This window comes from Takifugu rubripes, unplaced genomic scaffold (assembly GCF_901000725.2).
Source record: "Takifugu rubripes unplaced genomic scaffold, fTakRub1.2, whole genome shotgun sequence".
In the NCBI taxonomy this organism is placed as follows: domain Eukaryota; kingdom Metazoa; phylum Chordata; class Actinopteri; order Tetraodontiformes; family Tetraodontidae; genus Takifugu; species Takifugu rubripes.
Window position 1 is genome coordinate 16,497 of NW_021821614.1, and position 18,333 is coordinate 34,829.

The following is an 18,333-nucleotide window of genomic DNA, read 5'->3' on the forward strand; positions in this document are numbered from 1 at the left end:
TCTTGTGTTTTTGTTGCAGAGCCTTGTGAGTCGGAACCAACAGAACCTCAGCCGGTGTGATTTGAATGTAAACTAACAGCACATTTACCAGTTCTGCTGTCTCCTCCTGAGCCAACACTTGGGTCCAAGTCTGTAGACATTGTGAGTTGCTTATTTCATAAAAAACACAGCAAAGATGTCTTAAAGAATGGCCAGAGAGCTGGTAACCAACCCCAAATAATCTAAAGTGAGTTCCCTCAGGTCTTAATTGATAGCTTAATACACAGCAGAGAGCAATGGTAATAAGACTACATAATACAGCAGGTTATTTTAAGGCCTTGATCATTTGGGTCAAGGGTCCCTTGATCGCCATATCGGCGTTCTCCGTCGCCACTGGGTGGCGCTGCGGGACCGTAACCTGTTGGACTTTCTTCCGCGGTCCCTGAAGTCCATGATGTCCAGGACTGTGCTGCATGGTTACACCTGTTGGGTTAAATGGACGCTGCTACTCGTGTCGACCACGAGGCTGCTGCACCACGGGGCTGAAAACTGCCTAATTTAGGCTACTGGCGTTCTTATCAAATCTGAACCTGGAGATGTTGAATAATGCAAGATAAAATGTGCTTTCACACATGTATTGGTAGGGATTTATTTATTAAAGATTTATTATTTCCTTCCTCAACCAGCAGTGTTGTCAGTTGGAGCCCACAGCCCTCTGCTCAGTGAGGATGACGGGTTACAGCGAACACCTGCCATTAAAGGGGAGTCGACCAGAACACACACACACACACACACACACACACACACACACACGGAAACATTTCACCTGAAATTCAAATAACGACACATGACGGTTTTGGACGCCTGCTAACACAGAGTCACATATGATTTAAAGTGATTATATCAGTTATTTGTGATGAGGAGACACTGAACTCTATTCTATGACTTTATGGATTCATTTATTTCTTTTTCTTACCTGTTGCAGATTATTTATGGCTGAAAGAGCCATTTTTAAAAAAAATAACTAATGCTACCCTGACTGAAGACTCTGATCTCATATATTGAACAAAGTTTTATGTCCTGATTGGCTGAGGTGTAAATAATGAATGATGCTGAATAAGAAAATGTGCTCTTTGTTTGTTTGTTATTTACTCCTGCTGCGGTACTTCCAGGGTTCTGCTGCCATTCCAGGCAGCTTTTTGGCAGCCTCTATGTTCAGTAATGAAGAGTTTAGTCTGCATTTTAAATACACATCTAACCAGTCTGGTTTCTATGGAAACGGGACATTCCCATCTGACTTTGTCTCACTGGGGCAGAAGGACTAAGGCAGGTGGAACAAGTGCAGTCTGGATGTGTGACGCGCTACATACAAATCATGAGGATAATGCAGAAGAAGGGAGAAACCAGGAGACATTTAATGAATCGGCAGAGGAGCAGGAAAAGAACAGACCATAATAATAGTTTGAGAACCTTTCTTGTCCAGTCGTCCTGCCGTGGAATCATGAGCGCCTCTTTGAGTCGCACCTCAGAAGTCCTGATATTCCTTCATGTGGCCTCTTCCACACACCAGCGCCTGCTGCTGGGGTCAGGTCCTGGCACTGCCCCCCCCGTCCCCCGACCCCTGGCACTGCCCCCCCCCCGTGCTGGTTGGTAGCCGTGTGTTCCTGCAGCAGCTCCATCTTCTCTGTTCTGTGCTGTGGTGGGAGGAGAGAGGTGTGACCGACGTGACCTCTGGTCTAGAACAGGTTTCAGCTCTGCCCACAGAAACAGAAAGTACATAAAAACACACCTTTATTCTTCAGCTCCGCTTCACAAACGACACAGCTGAGCAGTTCTGCGCCCTGTGCTGTGTCAGTGATGATGTCACGACGGGCTCGGGACATTCTCCACTCCTCCACCTGTCACTCCCCACCCGCTCAGCCTCCTTTCCCCTAGAAACTCTCCTTTTTCTTGTCTTTATTCACTCCCACACTGTTTGTAGGGACGTCTGAAGATGAGAAACAGGGGGAAAAGCAGACGATAGCTTTATATCTATTTGAGTTTCTATCATCGTGTTGCCGTAGTTACAGCTGTTGCATAGATGGTGTCCATACGAGCCTGGTTAATGTTTAACCTCTCCACCCACATTTGCCCAGATTAGGAAAATCAATAAGATAACAGCGGCAACGGCGGCCTTACCTTGCACCAACAACACCCTTCACACCGCAGCACCGCGAGGAACTTCCACATTTTATACCTCATGCTGAAGGTGGATTTTAAACAGACGGCCGAGAGGACGCAGCGCTCGACATGGTCAATGTAAACACTCAAGTCAGTTCAAGTGTGGAATTTCCATTTGGTGAGTTCTGTTTTTGTTGTAAAGTCCGTCGGCCGCCGGCCTTTTCCTGCCTCTGAAGGATCAGATTCAGGGTGGAAACGCCATTGGTGTCTGCCTCTTTCACACGGCCTTAATCCAGGAGGTGTGTCTGAGATATGGAGGCTGTTAAAAAGGCTGCTGGCGCTGAGGCCTCGTGGTGGCGAGGAGGCTCTTCAGAGGACAGTGAGAGCCAGGATGAGCTCAGCTGCATCTGCTCTCTCTTTAACTCAGGATGGAACCATCCACCTCTGCTCCAGTAGTGAGAATGTTCTGAGGTTCTGAGAGGGAACACCATGATCTTCTGTCTGATTATTTATTAATGTCCAAACAGCATGAAGGACGGCTAAAGTTCTCTTAAATGTGCATCAAAATGAGTCTGTAAATTTGGCTATTTTGTAAATTTGGCACATTAATAAAGCAGAGATGAATCTTCTCTAGAGAAGAAAACAATGTTTTTGTAGATAATAGTTAGCAAATTCATCCAGAAATGAATGAGTTTGAATTTAAATAAGAGGCAGATGTGTTGAATCCACCAAAGGCTTCTTCACTTAGAAACACATCATATCAAAGGACTCCTTCATCATAATAATCATGATGTGCTTTAGCGTCAAAACAATATTTTACCATCATCTGATCCTGATGATCCTGCAACTCAAAGCTCTAAAACTTTGGAATCAACGGATTCTGCTGCTGGTTGGAGATTTAGGAGAAGTTATTACATTTGGCTGAATTCCCTCCTTAATCTCCATCTCTTGGTTTGACTCATCAGTGGCAGCAGCCAAAAAGACGCCCTGAACGTTCAAAACAAAAACGAATTCATTTTTTCAAGTCTGAAATCTCCTCACAAGGTTCTTTTTCCTCCTGGCAGAGAGGAAACATCAGCCTGTTAGCAGAAACTCCTGTGAATTCAGAGGTTTTGTGGCTCTGTGGTGCAAATCTTTGAGAACCAGCACATTTATGTGACAAATACATTCTTTTGCAGCTTCGCTAAGCTTCTTTTTGGCCTAGATGCAGTCACACTGGGGTCTTTGTCCAGTTTTCGCTCTTCTGTTTGCTTGTATTGGCGACTTCTGCAGAACGAGCAAACTTCCACATGGAACAAAAGTGACCAGAACGTCCTGCTTCAAAGGGAACTGCCAGAAAAGAGCGCGTTAAAACACATCTTCCAGGATTGCCTGGACCTTCCGCGGCTCGTTTAACGCATAACTTGGTGTCAGACGCGGGAGATTAATTGCTCAACGGTCACAACCTGGACAAACTCCCAAGCTGCGCTGTTGGCAGAATAAGTTGGGGAATGCAAACATGACAACAGCCGCTGTACAGCTCCTCGGGGAAGATATCTGTTTGCCCTCAGAGCTGAATGAGGCGTCTGTAGGTCAGCGAGAGGCCCACTAACCTGCCAGGGGAAAAACACAACATCTGCGAAACACCTTTTCAGGCGCTTTTACAGGTCTGAGGCTCATAATAAATGATAAAAACAAGCACACAGGCGCAAATTGGGATGCAATTAATGACTCAGTTATTGGGTATTAACGCGTTAGCCCTGAAATGAGCACTGTTTTCAGGCTACTTTACAGACTCAGATTTACAGTCAATTAGAAGCACTAATTACTTAACAGCAGCTATAAAAGTACTGATGAGGTTTGTCCCCTGTCTTTAATATCTGAATACTGACACAGTCTAATGGGCCGTCCTGATTTACTTCCATTAAGTACCAAACACACAACTGTGGAACAACTTTGTTGATTTCGGCTGCGTCGTCCTGCTGTGGGTCTGAATCCAGCCTGTCTGCAAGGTTCAGGGTTACGTGGAAGATGGAAGATGTTGCATGTGTGTACACCGAAACTCCTCGGTCTGAGGCCAAAAGGCTAGCTTTGGAGGGGGAGGACGTTGTTCTCTTGGCACCATTAATCTGAGTGTTCAAGTCTCCAATCAAATCTCGTTGTGGCAGGCATTATGGGATTATCCTGGGCTCTTGCGGGCCCTAACAGCCAGCCCTGCTGGCTCCAGGCAGCACTGCCTGTTAAACAGCAGCAGGCCTGCTTTCAGCCTGGCCAGGCCTGGGGGAGCCGCCAAGGCTCATGGGCCTTTGCTCAGCTGGCCGGCTCGCCGGGCCTTTAGAGGGATGTATGGCCAGGATGGGACGCTGGTCTTTACCGAGCCAGCTGAAGGGAAAGGAACCCGAGACCCGTAGCTGGTAGGTTAGTTCTGAAACAAGCCGCTGCTGTTTGTGCCTCGAGCTGCTGTGAGGCAGATTCATGCTGCTCCGATCGACCTACAGAGGTATAACGAGGCGTTTCTGAAGTAAAATACATGTGTGATGTTGATGCTACCGTATTTACATGCGAACAGACCAGAACAGTTAATTTACTCCTGGAAATTTAAGTCAAGTCTGAGTTGTGCATACACGTTTTATCCACTAGATGGCACAAAAGCCTCGTGATTAGGAAGAACGTAAATAATAGTGAATATTCTCAGTTGTACATGCTGTTTAAACTACTGAGTATGTAACATACTACATATTCTGCACTACACTAGTGTTATGGGTGGAAATCATTGAGGCCTTTTGCTCATATTTCACCTTTAATGTCACTAACAATTAAATCTGTGAGATTTGCATGGTTTTTCTTTACTCTTTGCAAAATAATGGTTAGGAATAAGAAACTAAAGCATTTGAAGGACTAGGACACAGTTGTATGCATGTGAGCTGCAGTTTATAATATTGTATATTTGCATTGTTGAGTAAAACAATATTTTTAATCATTGACAAAATGGCAGAGGTTAAATGTGGAGTGTGTGTCTGATGACTTTCAGAGAATCTGAGAGATAAAAACAATCAGAGAGGAGCTGCTGACAGAGGGGATCAGGCCTGCGCTCAAAATGAATCCTCAGCAAAAACAGTTAATGATTACAGACCTTTATCACAAACTGTGATTGATTTACGGCGTGCATGTTTATTGATGCAATTGTTTACTTATTTCATGCACACGGGCTACTTTTTCAGTCTGGCGGGACGCGTGACAGGATGAATGTTGATTTAAAAAGTTTGAATATTTCGCAGCGTCTGAAGTCGGTTTGACCCGAAAAAAAATCCCATTTAATGACCAGGAATTCATCAATCTTGTCTTCTAAGACCGGAGGGAAAATGTCAGGAATATACAACAGCCTTTTTATCTACTTTACATTTCTGTAACACCCTGTAATACTACAAGATAATGAACAACAAAACAGGGCTGGAGGTTTATCATTACCCAAAAGACAAATAGTGACGATAGTGAAGACGGAAAAGCTGCACATTCAACTGAGCATTTTACAAAAGTTCAAACACACGCGGTGGTTATTTAAAATATAAGGAACGTCATTTAACCCTCCTGTGTGGAAACCAGCGTGTGTGTCAACAGAAAAACAAATGGCGGTGGTTTGGGTTCAATTATTGGGGGCGAAGGCCTCTGAGGACAGTTCCACCTCATATGTGGAGCCGTGTTGTTGAACAAAATGCGGGGAAAAACGTAACTTCAGTCAGTTTAGTAAAATCCTCCTGAGCTAATCTGTTCAGAGTTGGTGGAACCGAGCAGAGAAAATATGATATTCCCCCGCTCGGACGCATGCGCTTGCATAAGCTCTGTTATTTGCAGATAGTTATCTGTTGACAAGGTCTTTGCCATGACACTTTACTCACCTGTCTGCTCCATCTCCTGCAGCCTCTCTCTGCTGGCCTCAGGTCTGCTGGAGGACGCTGGTCCTCGGGTTCCCGATGTGGCCAATCTGCCTCAGGAAGAAACAAATTAGGTCCCCCAGGCAGCGATATATCCCGTGTGTTGTGAGGCCGTCCAGGCCGTAGTTTCCTTCGTTTCCTGCATTGTGATTATTTTACAACGGCGCCTGTCCCGGCGCTGCCTTGGAGATCCGGCTTGTATAAATGAAATGTAGTCATTGAGGAGAAGGTACAAATAGGCAGCAGTTGAAAATGGAGTTTGGTCAGTGGTCGGAGATTCCTATTCAGACTTTGTTCACAAACTGGAGTTTGAAGTTTCAAAGGGGAGAATCACACAAGTGTTACATCAGGTCTCGGCGATCCTTTGACTTTTAGCCTCAGGGCAGCAGTTTGGGTGACTCATTATAAGACAGAACGCTCAGTGCATCATTTTCAACATGGCAGCCGCCCGATGGGCTCCAAAAACACAACTTTATCGGTTAAACCCTGCACCGTGATTGGCCCGCGCCCCTCTTCTCCACACCTGCACAAACTGGGCTCAAACCAAACGGCAGATGTTGCAGAGTGAGAAACGAAGCAGGAAACTAGGTTTGGACCCAAACGATGAAAGCAGAAACATAGTTGAGAACAATGATGATTGTCGGGTTTTTCTGGGGAGGAGGCTTCTAGTAGTCCTCGTGTGTGGGGGCCTCCTGATGTGCAGGGGCCTGTCACGGTGGGCTCCAACGTGTAACATTAGTGTGTTTTATCAGCAGCCTGGATGGGCCCTGCTGTAACAGATGACCTACATTGAGAACACAAACTTTGATTTTCCACCAAACACGACTGATATCATGTTTTAAATGTAAAAAGGCTGCAGATGGAGATAAACATAGTTGGTTTGTTCTATTTTAACCTGCAACCCACCAATCTTTTTAGATCCAGGATCTGAAAATCTGTCAGAAAACAGAATGAAAACATCATCGAGACATTTTCATCCAAACATCATTTGGTTTAAAAGCCTTAATGGAGAACAGGCGTCACATCTCTGAGACCCTTTCAGAACGAAAGGCTTTTATTCCTGAAGCCCATGTGGCCACGTTAGCGCTTGTGACCGAGATGGAGGAAAGCTTTGGGTAAACACGTCGGCGAAGCCCCGCCCACAAGATGGAGGGCTGTTTTTGGAACTGTTGCCTACGCTGGGACAGTTTGTCAGTTCATGATTAAGGACTCTGTAAAGGATTACTGCACAGATTATACTTTATAGTCCTGTATATGACGGTTCCTTGAGGAGTTCACAGAAATCCAAGATGGGAGCAGCAATAAAAGCACTTTAATGCCGGAGGAGATAAGATTTGCTCCCAGTGACTCATTCATAGCTTCATGCTGATTCTCCCATCCTCACCCCCCCTCCCCCCTGCTCATTGCTTTGAAATAATCAGTACACTTCTTGAGCAAATATGGCTATTGCAGAAGAGCCGATCGAAGCTGTAGAAATGTTGTAATGGATGACCTCTGTACACACAAGTGAACCAACACGCTCTAATTTGAGTGTGTTAATCACTTAATGATCACAGAAGCAGGTTTCCATTGAGTTAATCAGGTTCCTCACTCAATGTGACACCACAAGATCAATAAATCCAAGCTTGTGATCAATGAGAGGAGTTTCTGAGGGTGTAGCCATCGCTGCATCACCGCTGCTTCCATTTCTGATTGGATCCCAGCGTTAGCAAACCTCTGGGCCCCAGCAGAGTTGGGACATTTGTTAGCTGGGGGAAGAATCCTTTTATGAGCTCCCACTATACTGTGTGTGTGTGTGTGTGTGTGTGTGCGTGTGGTTAACAAGGTCACCTACACGAGCTTTACGGTTGTGGAGCTGCGTCTGAACTCCAGAGCGTTGACCTGCTGCTATGTACTGGCACTTTCTCTTCAAATACAAGACTTCTGTTTGCTGTGTGTGCGGCTGATTTGCGCAAGTGAAGCATTTGTTGTTGAAAATAATCAGATTACAGTTGTCGTGCACCAAAACTAAAGGGAACACATTTCAGACCAAAGCCTCACAAGCTACACAAACACAACCGATACACACAACCGGAGGTTATTACGGCGCGGAAGATGTCTTTAAACAGGAGTGGGACTTGTTAAAGAGCAGCCGCGCAGCTCCAATGATGCTAAAACTCATCATTTTTAGCACCGAAGCCAAAAGCTATCAAATAAAATGTCAATAAAATAAAACTGTTTCACTTAGAGCCTCTACAGGACGTTACAAAATAAGACAAATATCAACATTGAACTATTATTATCTGTAACAATGTGGAATGAATATTAACTCCAACATAGTTTGCAGATGATTAATGGAGGAAATTTTTAAAATTAAGTTTTAAGGGTGTGTGTGTGTGTGTGTGAGTGACCACTTTAATCTGGGAAGGCTGTTAATCAAAAGCAAATGAGCTGCGTACTGGAGTATTTAGTAGTTGTTGTGGACCCCAGCAGCCCAGTTAATTAAGGATGATAATAATTGATGGGATTAAGAGGACAGTGACACACTAAGTTTACATTCATTAATGCAAAAGCTCCATTTTGTTTAACGGGCATCAAAACTGGACACTCGTCACATTTCTAGGGCGGCGTTGAAGCCACAGAAAGTGTTGTTGACCATAAAATAAGCTGCTTTTTAGAGGCGGAGCGCTGATGTGGAGAAGAGGCGCGATGACACACATCAAAGTTGTGCTATCTAAAACCAGTGATTCACCATCAAAAAGGCTGGTTAACCATCAACCGCAGAGACAACCTCACACTTCCCCTCTGGGGTTGGACGCACGAGGCTCCGCTGTCACTCACCGCTCTCCATATCTGACACCAGGACCCATCATCCGCCACTGGGCCAAGGAGTCGCTCCGTTACTGGGTGGAGCTATAGGCTCGAATTAAGAGAGGTGGGGGGGGGCGCTTGTGTGGAGGTGTGTGGAGCAGGACGGGGCACAATAGCTGCTTGGACAAGTGTCTCAGTCCCGCTGTCAGGTAGTTGAGCATTTGTTTGTCCAAAGTGCTGGCAGGCAGACAATGGACATGGCAGACTACAGCGAGGCTCTGGACCCAGCCTACACCACGCTGGAGTTCGAGAACATGCAGGTGCTGCCGCTGGGCACAGGTGAGTGCGCACGTACGCGAGGGTGCCGATGAACTTTGAGACTTTTACTGATTTAAAACGTTGGTCTGGAGCGTGTTGTGATAGATGAGGGAGGGGGGTCATCTGTCCGACACCTTTTATCAGCCTGGACGCATGAAACGTGGAAGCAGGAGACGCCTGTTGTGTCACTCAAGCCTGTTTCAGCTGGACGTGGAAGTTCAGCAGAACCATGAAACGGCTCCAGTTACAGGCTGGTTCCACTCAGCCTAAACTGGAAACCAAAGTTCAGTTTCACTTTTCTGATTCACAAGACACCAAATTATTTATGTTTCCACTCTCCCACGACATCTGGCTCTCGGTTCGATTCTCGAATATCCGAATTTCTCATGCTGGCTGGGAATTCCCAACTTTTATGGAATCACTTCGCTGTCCTGGATAAACGCACGTCAACCCGCTGGACAGTTTACATGTTTGCTCATCGACAGATATCCTCAATTAATCCAACAGGTTCCTAACGAAATAATCGGGTTCCATTCATCCAAGTTTGTAGTGCAATGGAAAGAATTGTTTGGAAAATGAAATATTGGACTTCTTGAGTACTGATGTCAGAATTCTGAGCTGTTTTTTTTGGGTTTTTTTTAAATGTGTGACACCTTTTAATACGTTAGGATTGACTGGTTGATTGATAACTGTGTGCATTGTTTGCTCTCCGAGAGGTAATCAGGTTCCGATTGTTCTCTGCTAAAGTTGCTTTTGATCAACTCTGGTCACCGCGACCGTTTCCCCCTTTAGGAGCTGTTAGCCCCGCCCACAGGAAATACCTGTGAGCCCGCTCATAAATACACGTAACTTAGCATTAGATGTCATTTTGCTTGTCTGCCACCAAATCAGGTTGAGGGTGGTTGATGAGAGACAAAAGTGAAGGTTTTAACATGAATAACATTCATGGAGTGTAAAATATCACCACCATTCGGGGGGAAAAATGAAGACTGAATCATAAAAAGTCTTAACTAAAATGAAAATATGAATGTTAAAACATCAAATATTTCTCTTATCTTATCAGCGTAATCTGTGTCACTGAACTGCTCGTCCCTGTCGTTGTGTCAGACTCCTCACCGGCGGAGACGGCCAACATGAACGCGTCGAGCCACCTGGGGGCAGGTAGTCTGTGCGCCATCTGTGGAGACAGAGCCACGGGCAAACACTACGGGGCGTCCAGCTGCGACGGCTGCAAGGGCTTCTTCAGACGCAGCGTCCGCAAAAACCACATGTATTCCTGCAGGTGAGCACGCCGGTCGAGGGGGGTGTGAATGTTTGAACGCAGCCTCTCAGGGTTAGCACACGACGCTAACAGCGCTCGCTCGGCAGGTTCAACAGGCAGTGCATCGTGGACAAAGACAAGCGCAATCAGTGCCGATACTGCAGGCTGAAAAAGTGCTTCAGAGCGGGCATGAAGAAAGAAGGTAGGACCCTGTCTCCTCCAGGCGCTCCTGAGAAAACATCAGGTTCTCTTCCACTTCCCACCAGCAAATCAGTGCCAGAGTTGTGTGTGGTGAGGCTGTTGCGACACCGAGGAGAGCAGCACTTTGTTAATGTTCACTCAGCGCAGTGCTGAAGTCTCTAACCAGCTTTTGCTGAGCAAACATTTCCAAGCAATAATCGCTGCGTCCTGATAAAGACGACACTCGCAAAGACTTGCGTTCCCAATAAATGCGTCTGGAATCTGTTGTGCGGCGAAGAGGAGGGAGTTTTTAGTGGCTGTGCTTCTTCCTGTTGCAGCTGTGCAGAATGAGAGAGACAGAATCAGCACCAGGAGGTCCAGCTACGAGGACAGCAGTTTACCCTCCATCAACGCACTCATCCAGGCAGACGTTCTGTCACGACAGGTCAGACATCACCCCCCAGCGTCTCACCTTACACCCTGACAAATAAAGGTGCTGCAGGCAACCGCGCAGGGCTCTTCAGCCAAGCTTAATGAGGAGATCATTCCCTTCAATCAGGAAGTTCCACCCACAACACTTTAGCATCGCAGCGCTTTTAATCAGACGCTGCAGTTCCAAACCACGATTAGACAGAATTCTCCGGGATGGAGCGCCGCTCCCACAGCTGACAAATGATCTCGCGTCACCCAGATCACGTCTCCCGCACCGATCCTGAACGGTGACATCAGAACCAAAAAGATCGCCGCCATCACAGACGTGTGCGAGTCCATGAAGCAGCAGCTGCTGGTCCTGGTGGAATGGGCCAAGTACATCCCAGCGTTCTGCGACCTGCCGCTGGATGACCAGGTGAGACTCATGCACAGGCCGCGCACGTGCGGAGGTGAAGGACGAGTCGCTACAGCAGGACGACCATCACAGCAGTTTTGAGTGAATGATGTCATCAAGTGTTTTTCTTCATCACTCCAACACCTCAGTGTCTTTTGGGTTAATATGTTTTAATCTTGAGTTGAAGTGTATTGCTTGGTTTTAAAGTTATAAGCCCGCTGAAGAAGTACAGAATGATTAACAGTGAGCTCATCTGCCCTCTGTAACTGATTTTCCAGGTCTTCTTCCAGGGTTTTAGGCTGAGTTTGGTGCATAAAGCTAAATGCTGTTTAAATGGTGACCTAGACTGTTCTGTGTGTTCCAGGTGGCGCTGCTGCGAGCTCATGCAGGAGAGCACCTCTTACTGGGTGCTGCGAAAAGGTCCATGCTATTCAAAGATGTCCTCTTATTAGGTAAATTCCACTTTACAGACAGTTTCGCTCTGTGTAGGCTTTAATGCCGTTAACATGCTTTTCATGTTTAAATCCCCCAAATCTGATGTTTTTCCTGCAGGAAATGACTACATCATTCCCAGAAACTGCCCAGAGTTGGAGGTGGGCAGGGTGGCTGTGAGAATCCTGGATGAGCTTGTGCTTCCCTTCCAGGAGCTTCAGATAGATGATAACGAATACGCCTGCTTGAAAGCCATAGTTTTCTTTGATCCTGGTACGAGCTCCACTAAAGCCCATCTGGGACGGAGGGGAAAATTTAAACATGAACGCCGGTGTGCAACGTTTTCCTGTGCATCTCTTGACCCACAGATGCTAAAGGTCTGAGTGATCCTGGAAAGATCAAGCGCATGCGCTACCAGGTCCAGGTCAGTCTGGAAGACTACATCAACGACCGGCAGTACGACTGTCGGGGTCGCTTCGGAGAGCTGCTCCTGCTACTGCCGACGCTGCAGAGCATCACCTGGCAGATGATCGAGCAGATTCAGTTTGTCAAACTCTTCGGAATGGCCAAGATCGACAACCTGCTCCAGGAAATGCTGCTCGGGGGTGAGCTGCCTCAGTTTGTTCCCAGTCTTTGTCTCTCTTTAAAATCGAGACGGTTTCCCCAAAGCCCTGATGTCGACCCTTTCAAGCTGACCCTCTTCACAATTCTGAAATGTTAAACATGTGAATCAGTTTCACAACTGGAATTCTGATTCACAGCTGTCAGAGTTCTGATGTCAGAGTTCTGACTTGATAAAACTGTTTCACCTGTAAGTTAAAGCCATGTGGTCCGAAGTGTGTTGACTCTGAGGTTTGTCTCAGGTTCTGCTAACGAGGCTCCACATGCTCCTCACTCTCTGCACCCTCACCTGGTCCAGGAGCACCTCAGCAGTAACGTCATTGTTGCCAGCAGCATGCCGACGCCCATCCACAACGGTCAAATCTGTGAGTATTAGAAGGCTTTTATGTGGTGTCCATACACAGCTGAGGTGAAGAGCCAGAATTGGCCGGTCTGAAGGCCTCAGAGACAGTTCACCCGCTCCATGTGCAGGTCAGCCAGGTAGCTGGAAGGACAAACAGGCTTGGCAGAATAATCCTCTAAAATTCTTCATGGAAACTAATCTGGCTTATTTAGTAAAAGAGAACTCCTGTTATTCTTTCTTAATGCGTTTAATGCTCTGAGAAATTTCCCCAAGTGCTTATTCTTATCCCAAATATTGTGTTGTCCAGGACGCTATAGCCCAGAATGGTACAGGCAGCATATGCCTGCTGGTGTTGCACTGACTCAGTCCTATTTTTGCTCTGTTTTGTAGCCACTCCTGAAACCCCGATTCCATCTCCACCCACTGCCTCCAGTTCAGAACATTATAAACTGCCTCAGGGGGTCATTGCCACTGTGCCCAAGCAGCCCACCTCCATCCCTCAGCCCACTATCACAAAGCAAGAGGCCATCTAACGACTTCGGAATCTTTATTCCTACAGATTTTTAACGTATTGAACCAGATACAGTCAGGATTAAAGCTGTAAACTTGACAGAAACAAATATGTAGCTAAATAATATGAATATTTGTGTCTAAGCTCCTTGCAGATTGCTGTTTTACATCAGGGATCCACTTGTTAACACATGCAGCTGCAGCTCAGTGAAGGCCAGAGAAATTTAAAAGCATTCAAACTTTAATGGTTGCTCTTATTGTTTAAGATCATCACAAAGATTCTATAATTGTACATATGGTTCATTATTCGGCAACATGAATATTTCTAGAATGTCCTCAGTGTGTGCACGGTGATGTGGTCATGTCAGTGTTTCATGAATGTTACAGCGGCCTTACATTTTGTGTGTTTAATACTGCACAGTATTTTATTTTATGTTCATTAGTGACAAAATTGTCTCACTCAAGAAAGCAAAAACTTTACCATTAAATGATAAAGGAATACAACTTCAGTTTATGGGGTCTCTTTTAAGTCCTTTAAATAGCTAGAATAAACTGTATATTTTATTTCATCAAGCAACTTTTTTTTCCAAACAAATCTTGGGACATATAGTGAACACTGTACCCACTTTTTAAATGTTATAGGCAAACACACTGAGGAGGTTTCACAATAATATATATATTTTTGTTTAGTACTTTGTCATGGTTTAACTGATGGAATAAATTTTGTGCCTTTGTAACTCGTACTGCCTTAAAAAATACACGGTGGCTTTGAAATGTGATGAAGACTTAATAAATCTCGAGGTCTATTTTTACATTGCATATCATGTATTTTATGGTATCTGTTGATTCTGCTGAACAGCAAAAAGAGCAACACAATAAAGATATCGGTTGGGAGATAAAATAGTTCCATCACGGCAGCGCTGCATGATCACGACCTGTGGCATCAGATTGATAAAATACCATAAAATGATAAAAACCAAAAAACAGCCAGCACAGATTCCAAGTAGTGACACAAACTAAAGAAATGTATGGTTTATATCACATTGTTTAGCCTAAATGAACAGATAAAGGCATAATATAAGCAGCATTTGGTTTAAAGGATACAATTTTAACACCAACATGCAATTTCTAAATATGACATATATTAATATACAGAGACATTGTCCAGGAGAGTGATTTCAACTGAGACAACAGTTAATAGCAGCACTTTTGTGTGTGTGTGTATGTATATATATATATATATATATATATATATATATATATATATATATATATATATATATATATATGATGGATATATTCAGGTTTGAAATTTGAAAACCTACTTGAGAAAAGTTGTTAAGCGGGAGCTGATCCTGTTTGCAGCCTGAGACGGAGCGTCATGCAGGTAAACACTGCCACCTGTCGCTTACAGGTGTAACTTCTGCATCACGGTAGATAGAAACATAGAATAAATAAAATATTAATATTATCAATAATAAGCACCACCACAACAAAACAGCGGTAGTAATGACAAGACGAAGAAGAAGAGGAAGTAAAAAGAAGAAGAAGAAGTTGGTCACGTGTCGCTTTCCGACCAATGAAAAGCGTCGTCTGTTCAACTCGGAAGTGTTTTCGTGACAGGTTAGTTATACGCTGGTTTTGGTTCCTTTATGCTGTAAACGTTCGTAATATATCAAAAATATCATATGTGTTTGAAAAAAACAACAACCCACGTTTAATAGTTGAGTAATCAAAGGTATTTTTGAGTCATTATTGTCAGCATTCATTTCGCATCGGTTCTGCTTAAGATCCGGTTCGGGAGGAAGAACAGACACTGATTTATTACTAACACATTCAGCAAAATTAGCAGCTTTGGATAAATAGCTATTCGACATAATATGCTGGAAACGTTCATTTATAAAAGTGTGTTTTTAGAAAATATGCCAAGACACTCAAAGTGCACACACACACACACACATATATATTTTATGTGCATACGTATACGCGCATGCACATATAAAGTTGTTATTTAGACAGTCCAAAACGAGGCATTCAAACGAATTTGTTGTTTTTCAGCTTTATTATTCAGTCCATGGCTGATCAGCATGAGTCCATCGATCTCATGTCACCTCCCGCAGACCCGCCAGGGTCCGCAGGGCACAGCTGGTTCCCTGGACCCCCGCCACCCATCTATTCTTGTACCTTGACCCCAGAACTTGTTGCCAAAGCACGGGAAGAGCTCCAGGAGAAGCCAGAGTGGCGTCTCCGTGATGTCCAAGCCCTGAGAGACATGATACTGAAGGTTTTTCATTCTTCTCATGTATTGTTGTTGTTGTTGTTATGAGTTATGTATAGTAGGACAGGGATGTACAATCATCTTTCTGTTGCATCCTGAAGATTTTCTTTTTATTTTATGCTATCCTAAAGCTTTAGATTGATTGAAATCAGATATGACAGTACATGTGCATTTAACAAGGTGTATAATTCGTTGTGCGCAAATGATGTAACATTATTATTTTCCTTTTTATTAGTTTGGTAACTGTTTTTTTCGTATTTTGGAATATTGTATTGTTATAACTGAACATTCCAACCCTGCTTCAGGAACAGCCCAATCTTCGGACCAGGCTGGATGATTCCTTTCTCCTCCGCTTCCTGCGGGCCAGGAAGTTTGATTATGACCGCGCTCTGCAGCTGCTGCTCAACTACCACGCGGGCCGTAAAGCTTGGCCAGAAGTGTTCAAGGACCTGAAGCCTTCCACAGTTAAACATGTTCTGGACCTGGGCTTCCTCACAGTTCTGCCACACCCTGATCCTAACGGCAGATTTATCCTCTGTCTGAGGCCAGGTCGCCGCTGTCTCCTCCTCTTCTATAAAACATTTTCAGCCCTATATAATCTAATCCTACTTGCTGTCTCATTGTTGTTAATGCACACTTGCTCAAGCCCATCTCCCTGTGCAGGAAAATGGAAACCCAATGATTATCCATTTGTTGATAATGTGAGAGCCATTTATCTAACGCTGGAAAAGCTGATCCAGCCCGAGGTGACGCAGGTCAACGGTATTGTGATCCTGGCGGACTACACTGGAGTCGGCATGTCACAAGCCTCCAATCCGGGACCGTTCCTCGCCAAAAAAGTGGTCAGCATCCTCCAGGTAAGGTGACACCTAACTCCTTTGTATCTTCCACAGATGGTTTTAAGTTATTATCGAACTCTTGAAGCAAAACATGTTGTTTAATTAAATAAGTGATGCTGCATTCAGGGTTTGTTGTGACTTCCTGTTACTCACAGGACGGGTTTCCCATTAGGATCAAGGCGGTTAACATCATAAACGAGCCTCGGATTTTCAAAGGCATCTTTGCTATAATTAAACCTTTTCTGAAGGAGAAGATGGCGGAGAGGGTGAGTGTCCTTTCTTCTTCCAGCCGGAGATGCTGTGAACACTTTAGCCAGACTTAGACGTCACAAATGATGACGCTATTGAAATGATCGTTAGCCTGATCTTGCTATCACAGCGGCTGAAGCTGAAAATAACCAGTATTAAAGTGAATATGGCGATGTGCTGCTGTGTTCCAACAGTACGTCCTCCACGGGTCAGACCCGCGCTCTCTACACCGCCACATTCCGCGCTCCGTCCTCCCACAGGAGTACGGCGGCACGGCGGGACAGCTGGACATGTGTGCCTGGTCCAGGTTGCTACTCGACAGTGAGGAGGAATTCATAGTGGAGTTTTGCCAGCCTGACCCCTTGGAGGGCGTGGTGTTCCCCGACTCCATGCTGTTTGATGGAGAACAGGCAGGGGGCGGCCAGGATGAGGACACCTTCAGGGGGCTTCGCTCTCAACTCTACTACTGTTACTGAGGCTCCGCCCCTCTGGGAGGACACTTCCTGTTTCATCTGACACGTGTGTAGACTCTTTCAGGGCAAGATGCAAATAGTATCCTAGATAATGTACTTTAGTAGCAGCGCCGGTCCAGGTCGGTGGGTCCAGTTGAGGTGTAGCCCAGCATCCAAGGACACCATCATCTCAGCAGCAAATTAGAAGGACACAAATCAGGATGGCCAACTTTTACACAATTATAGTCTGGTTTTAAGGTGTCAAATCCTTCATGCCTCCACCTTCCAAAACGTAATGATTTGCTTCTTCTTGTCACCTGGAAGGGAAGATTTTTAGAAAATTTTAGATGAACTAGGTAATATTTGTGTCAAAAAATCACAAATGAAAATGCAATTCACAACGATGGTGCAGGTTCATGTTTAAATATCACTAATGGCTTCTAACATTTTAAAAAGTATTAATAACTCTTATTTATTTTCAATTTCTCTTTAAATTGTGTTTTTCATTTAATTTTTAGCTAGCATCTGTATTGATGTGCAGAACTCACATTTTTTGGTCCTGATTCTGATTGCTGGGCTTTTGGTATCGGCTGGTACTGAGTCAATGTTAATGCTGAATAAGCTTTTTTGGTAACAGGTACTACAAATTTAACTTAATTGCTTCTTATTCTTTTATGGCTTAAAACAAAATACAAGATGTACATATCTTCATCAACTGGCCTGTTTATTGAATTTAAAGTAATTACACACCAGCAACTCAGCATGAAAGTCTTCAAATTCAACAATTGAAATGTAAAGATTTTATTTTAGCAACTTGTTTATTTGAGGAGGCGGATTTTACCAAGTTCTGAGCAACAAAAGCAAATTTCAATATGTTACTTTGACAAAAAATGTTACGCTTGGGAAGTGGCCAGTTCAACCAAACATCCTTTAAATGCTCATCTGGTCATTACAACTAGGATTGAAACCCTTTGTGTTTGTAAGCTTCTGATAAGTTGCCTTAAATGGTTATCGATGCTTAGCTTCTTCTCTGTGTCACAACCTGTGCTAGATTTGTGTGCACTAAAAGAATGTTCATGGATATTGTCAATAACATTGTCATGGTTTGTTTTACCGATGGATGTGATGGGATTGAATGTCTCCTCCCTCCCAGAGCTTTTCCAGCTTTTATCTTCACAGCCTTG

At 44.5% G+C, this 18,333-nt stretch overlaps 2 protein-coding genes and 1 long non-coding RNA gene across 6 annotated transcripts; 2 read left to right on the forward strand and 1 right to left on the reverse strand.

Moving 5' to 3' along the window:
• Nucleotides 1–1,614: 1,614 nt before the first annotated feature.
• LOC115248233 (uncharacterized) lies at nucleotides 1,615–6,807 on the reverse strand. The gene is made up of 3 exons (XR_003887181.1): nucleotides 6,015–6,807; nucleotides 1,769–1,966; nucleotides 1,615–1,673 (listed from the first exon to the last, which is right to left on the reverse strand). It is a non-coding gene; the product is annotated as an uncharacterized lncRNA (long non-coding RNA).
• LOC101061608 (hepatocyte nuclear factor 4-alpha) lies at nucleotides 1,965–14,150 on the forward strand. 3 transcript variants are annotated; one of them, XM_011619036.2, is made up of 10 exons: nucleotides 1,965–2,317; nucleotides 10,266–10,440; nucleotides 10,527–10,663; nucleotides 10,938–11,044; nucleotides 11,291–11,446; nucleotides 11,790–11,877; nucleotides 11,978–12,130; nucleotides 12,226–12,462; nucleotides 12,721–12,843; nucleotides 13,212–14,150. In XM_011619036.2, the coding sequence occupies exons 1-10, from the start codon at nucleotides 2,269–2,271 to the stop codon at nucleotides 13,352–13,354; spliced, it is 1,368 nt and encodes a 455-aa protein (XP_011617338.1). In that variant the 5' UTR covers nucleotides 1,965–2,268; the 3' UTR covers nucleotides 13,355–14,150. The 3 variants fall into 3 exon arrangements, with proteins under 3 accessions (XP_011617338.1, XP_003977852.1, XP_003977851.1); XM_003977803.3 differs by having other exon boundaries at nucleotides 1,967–2,317; nucleotides 10,527–10,621; XM_003977802.3 differs by lacking the exon at nucleotides 1,965–2,317 and adding an exon at nucleotides 9,092–9,179 and having other exon boundaries at nucleotides 10,527–10,621.
• A 759-nt stretch (nucleotides 14,151–14,909) lies between these two features.
• On the forward strand, nucleotides 14,910–17,790 carry LOC115248230 (alpha-tocopherol transfer protein-like). 2 transcript variants are annotated; one of them, XM_029831830.1, is made up of 6 exons: nucleotides 14,910–14,954; nucleotides 15,390–15,615; nucleotides 15,915–16,158; nucleotides 16,273–16,466; nucleotides 16,604–16,714; nucleotides 16,892–17,790. In XM_029831830.1, the coding sequence occupies exons 1-6, from the start codon at nucleotides 14,911–14,913 to the stop codon at nucleotides 17,171–17,173; spliced, it is 1,101 nt and encodes a 366-aa protein (XP_029687690.1). In that variant the 5' UTR covers nucleotide 14,910; the 3' UTR covers nucleotides 17,174–17,790. The 2 variants fall into 2 exon arrangements, with proteins under 2 accessions (XP_029687690.1, XP_029687689.1); XM_029831829.1 differs by lacking the exon at nucleotides 14,910–14,954 and adding an exon at nucleotides 14,980–15,069 and having other exon boundaries at nucleotides 15,915–16,466.
• The last annotated feature ends 543 nt before the right edge of the window (nucleotides 17,791–18,333 follow it).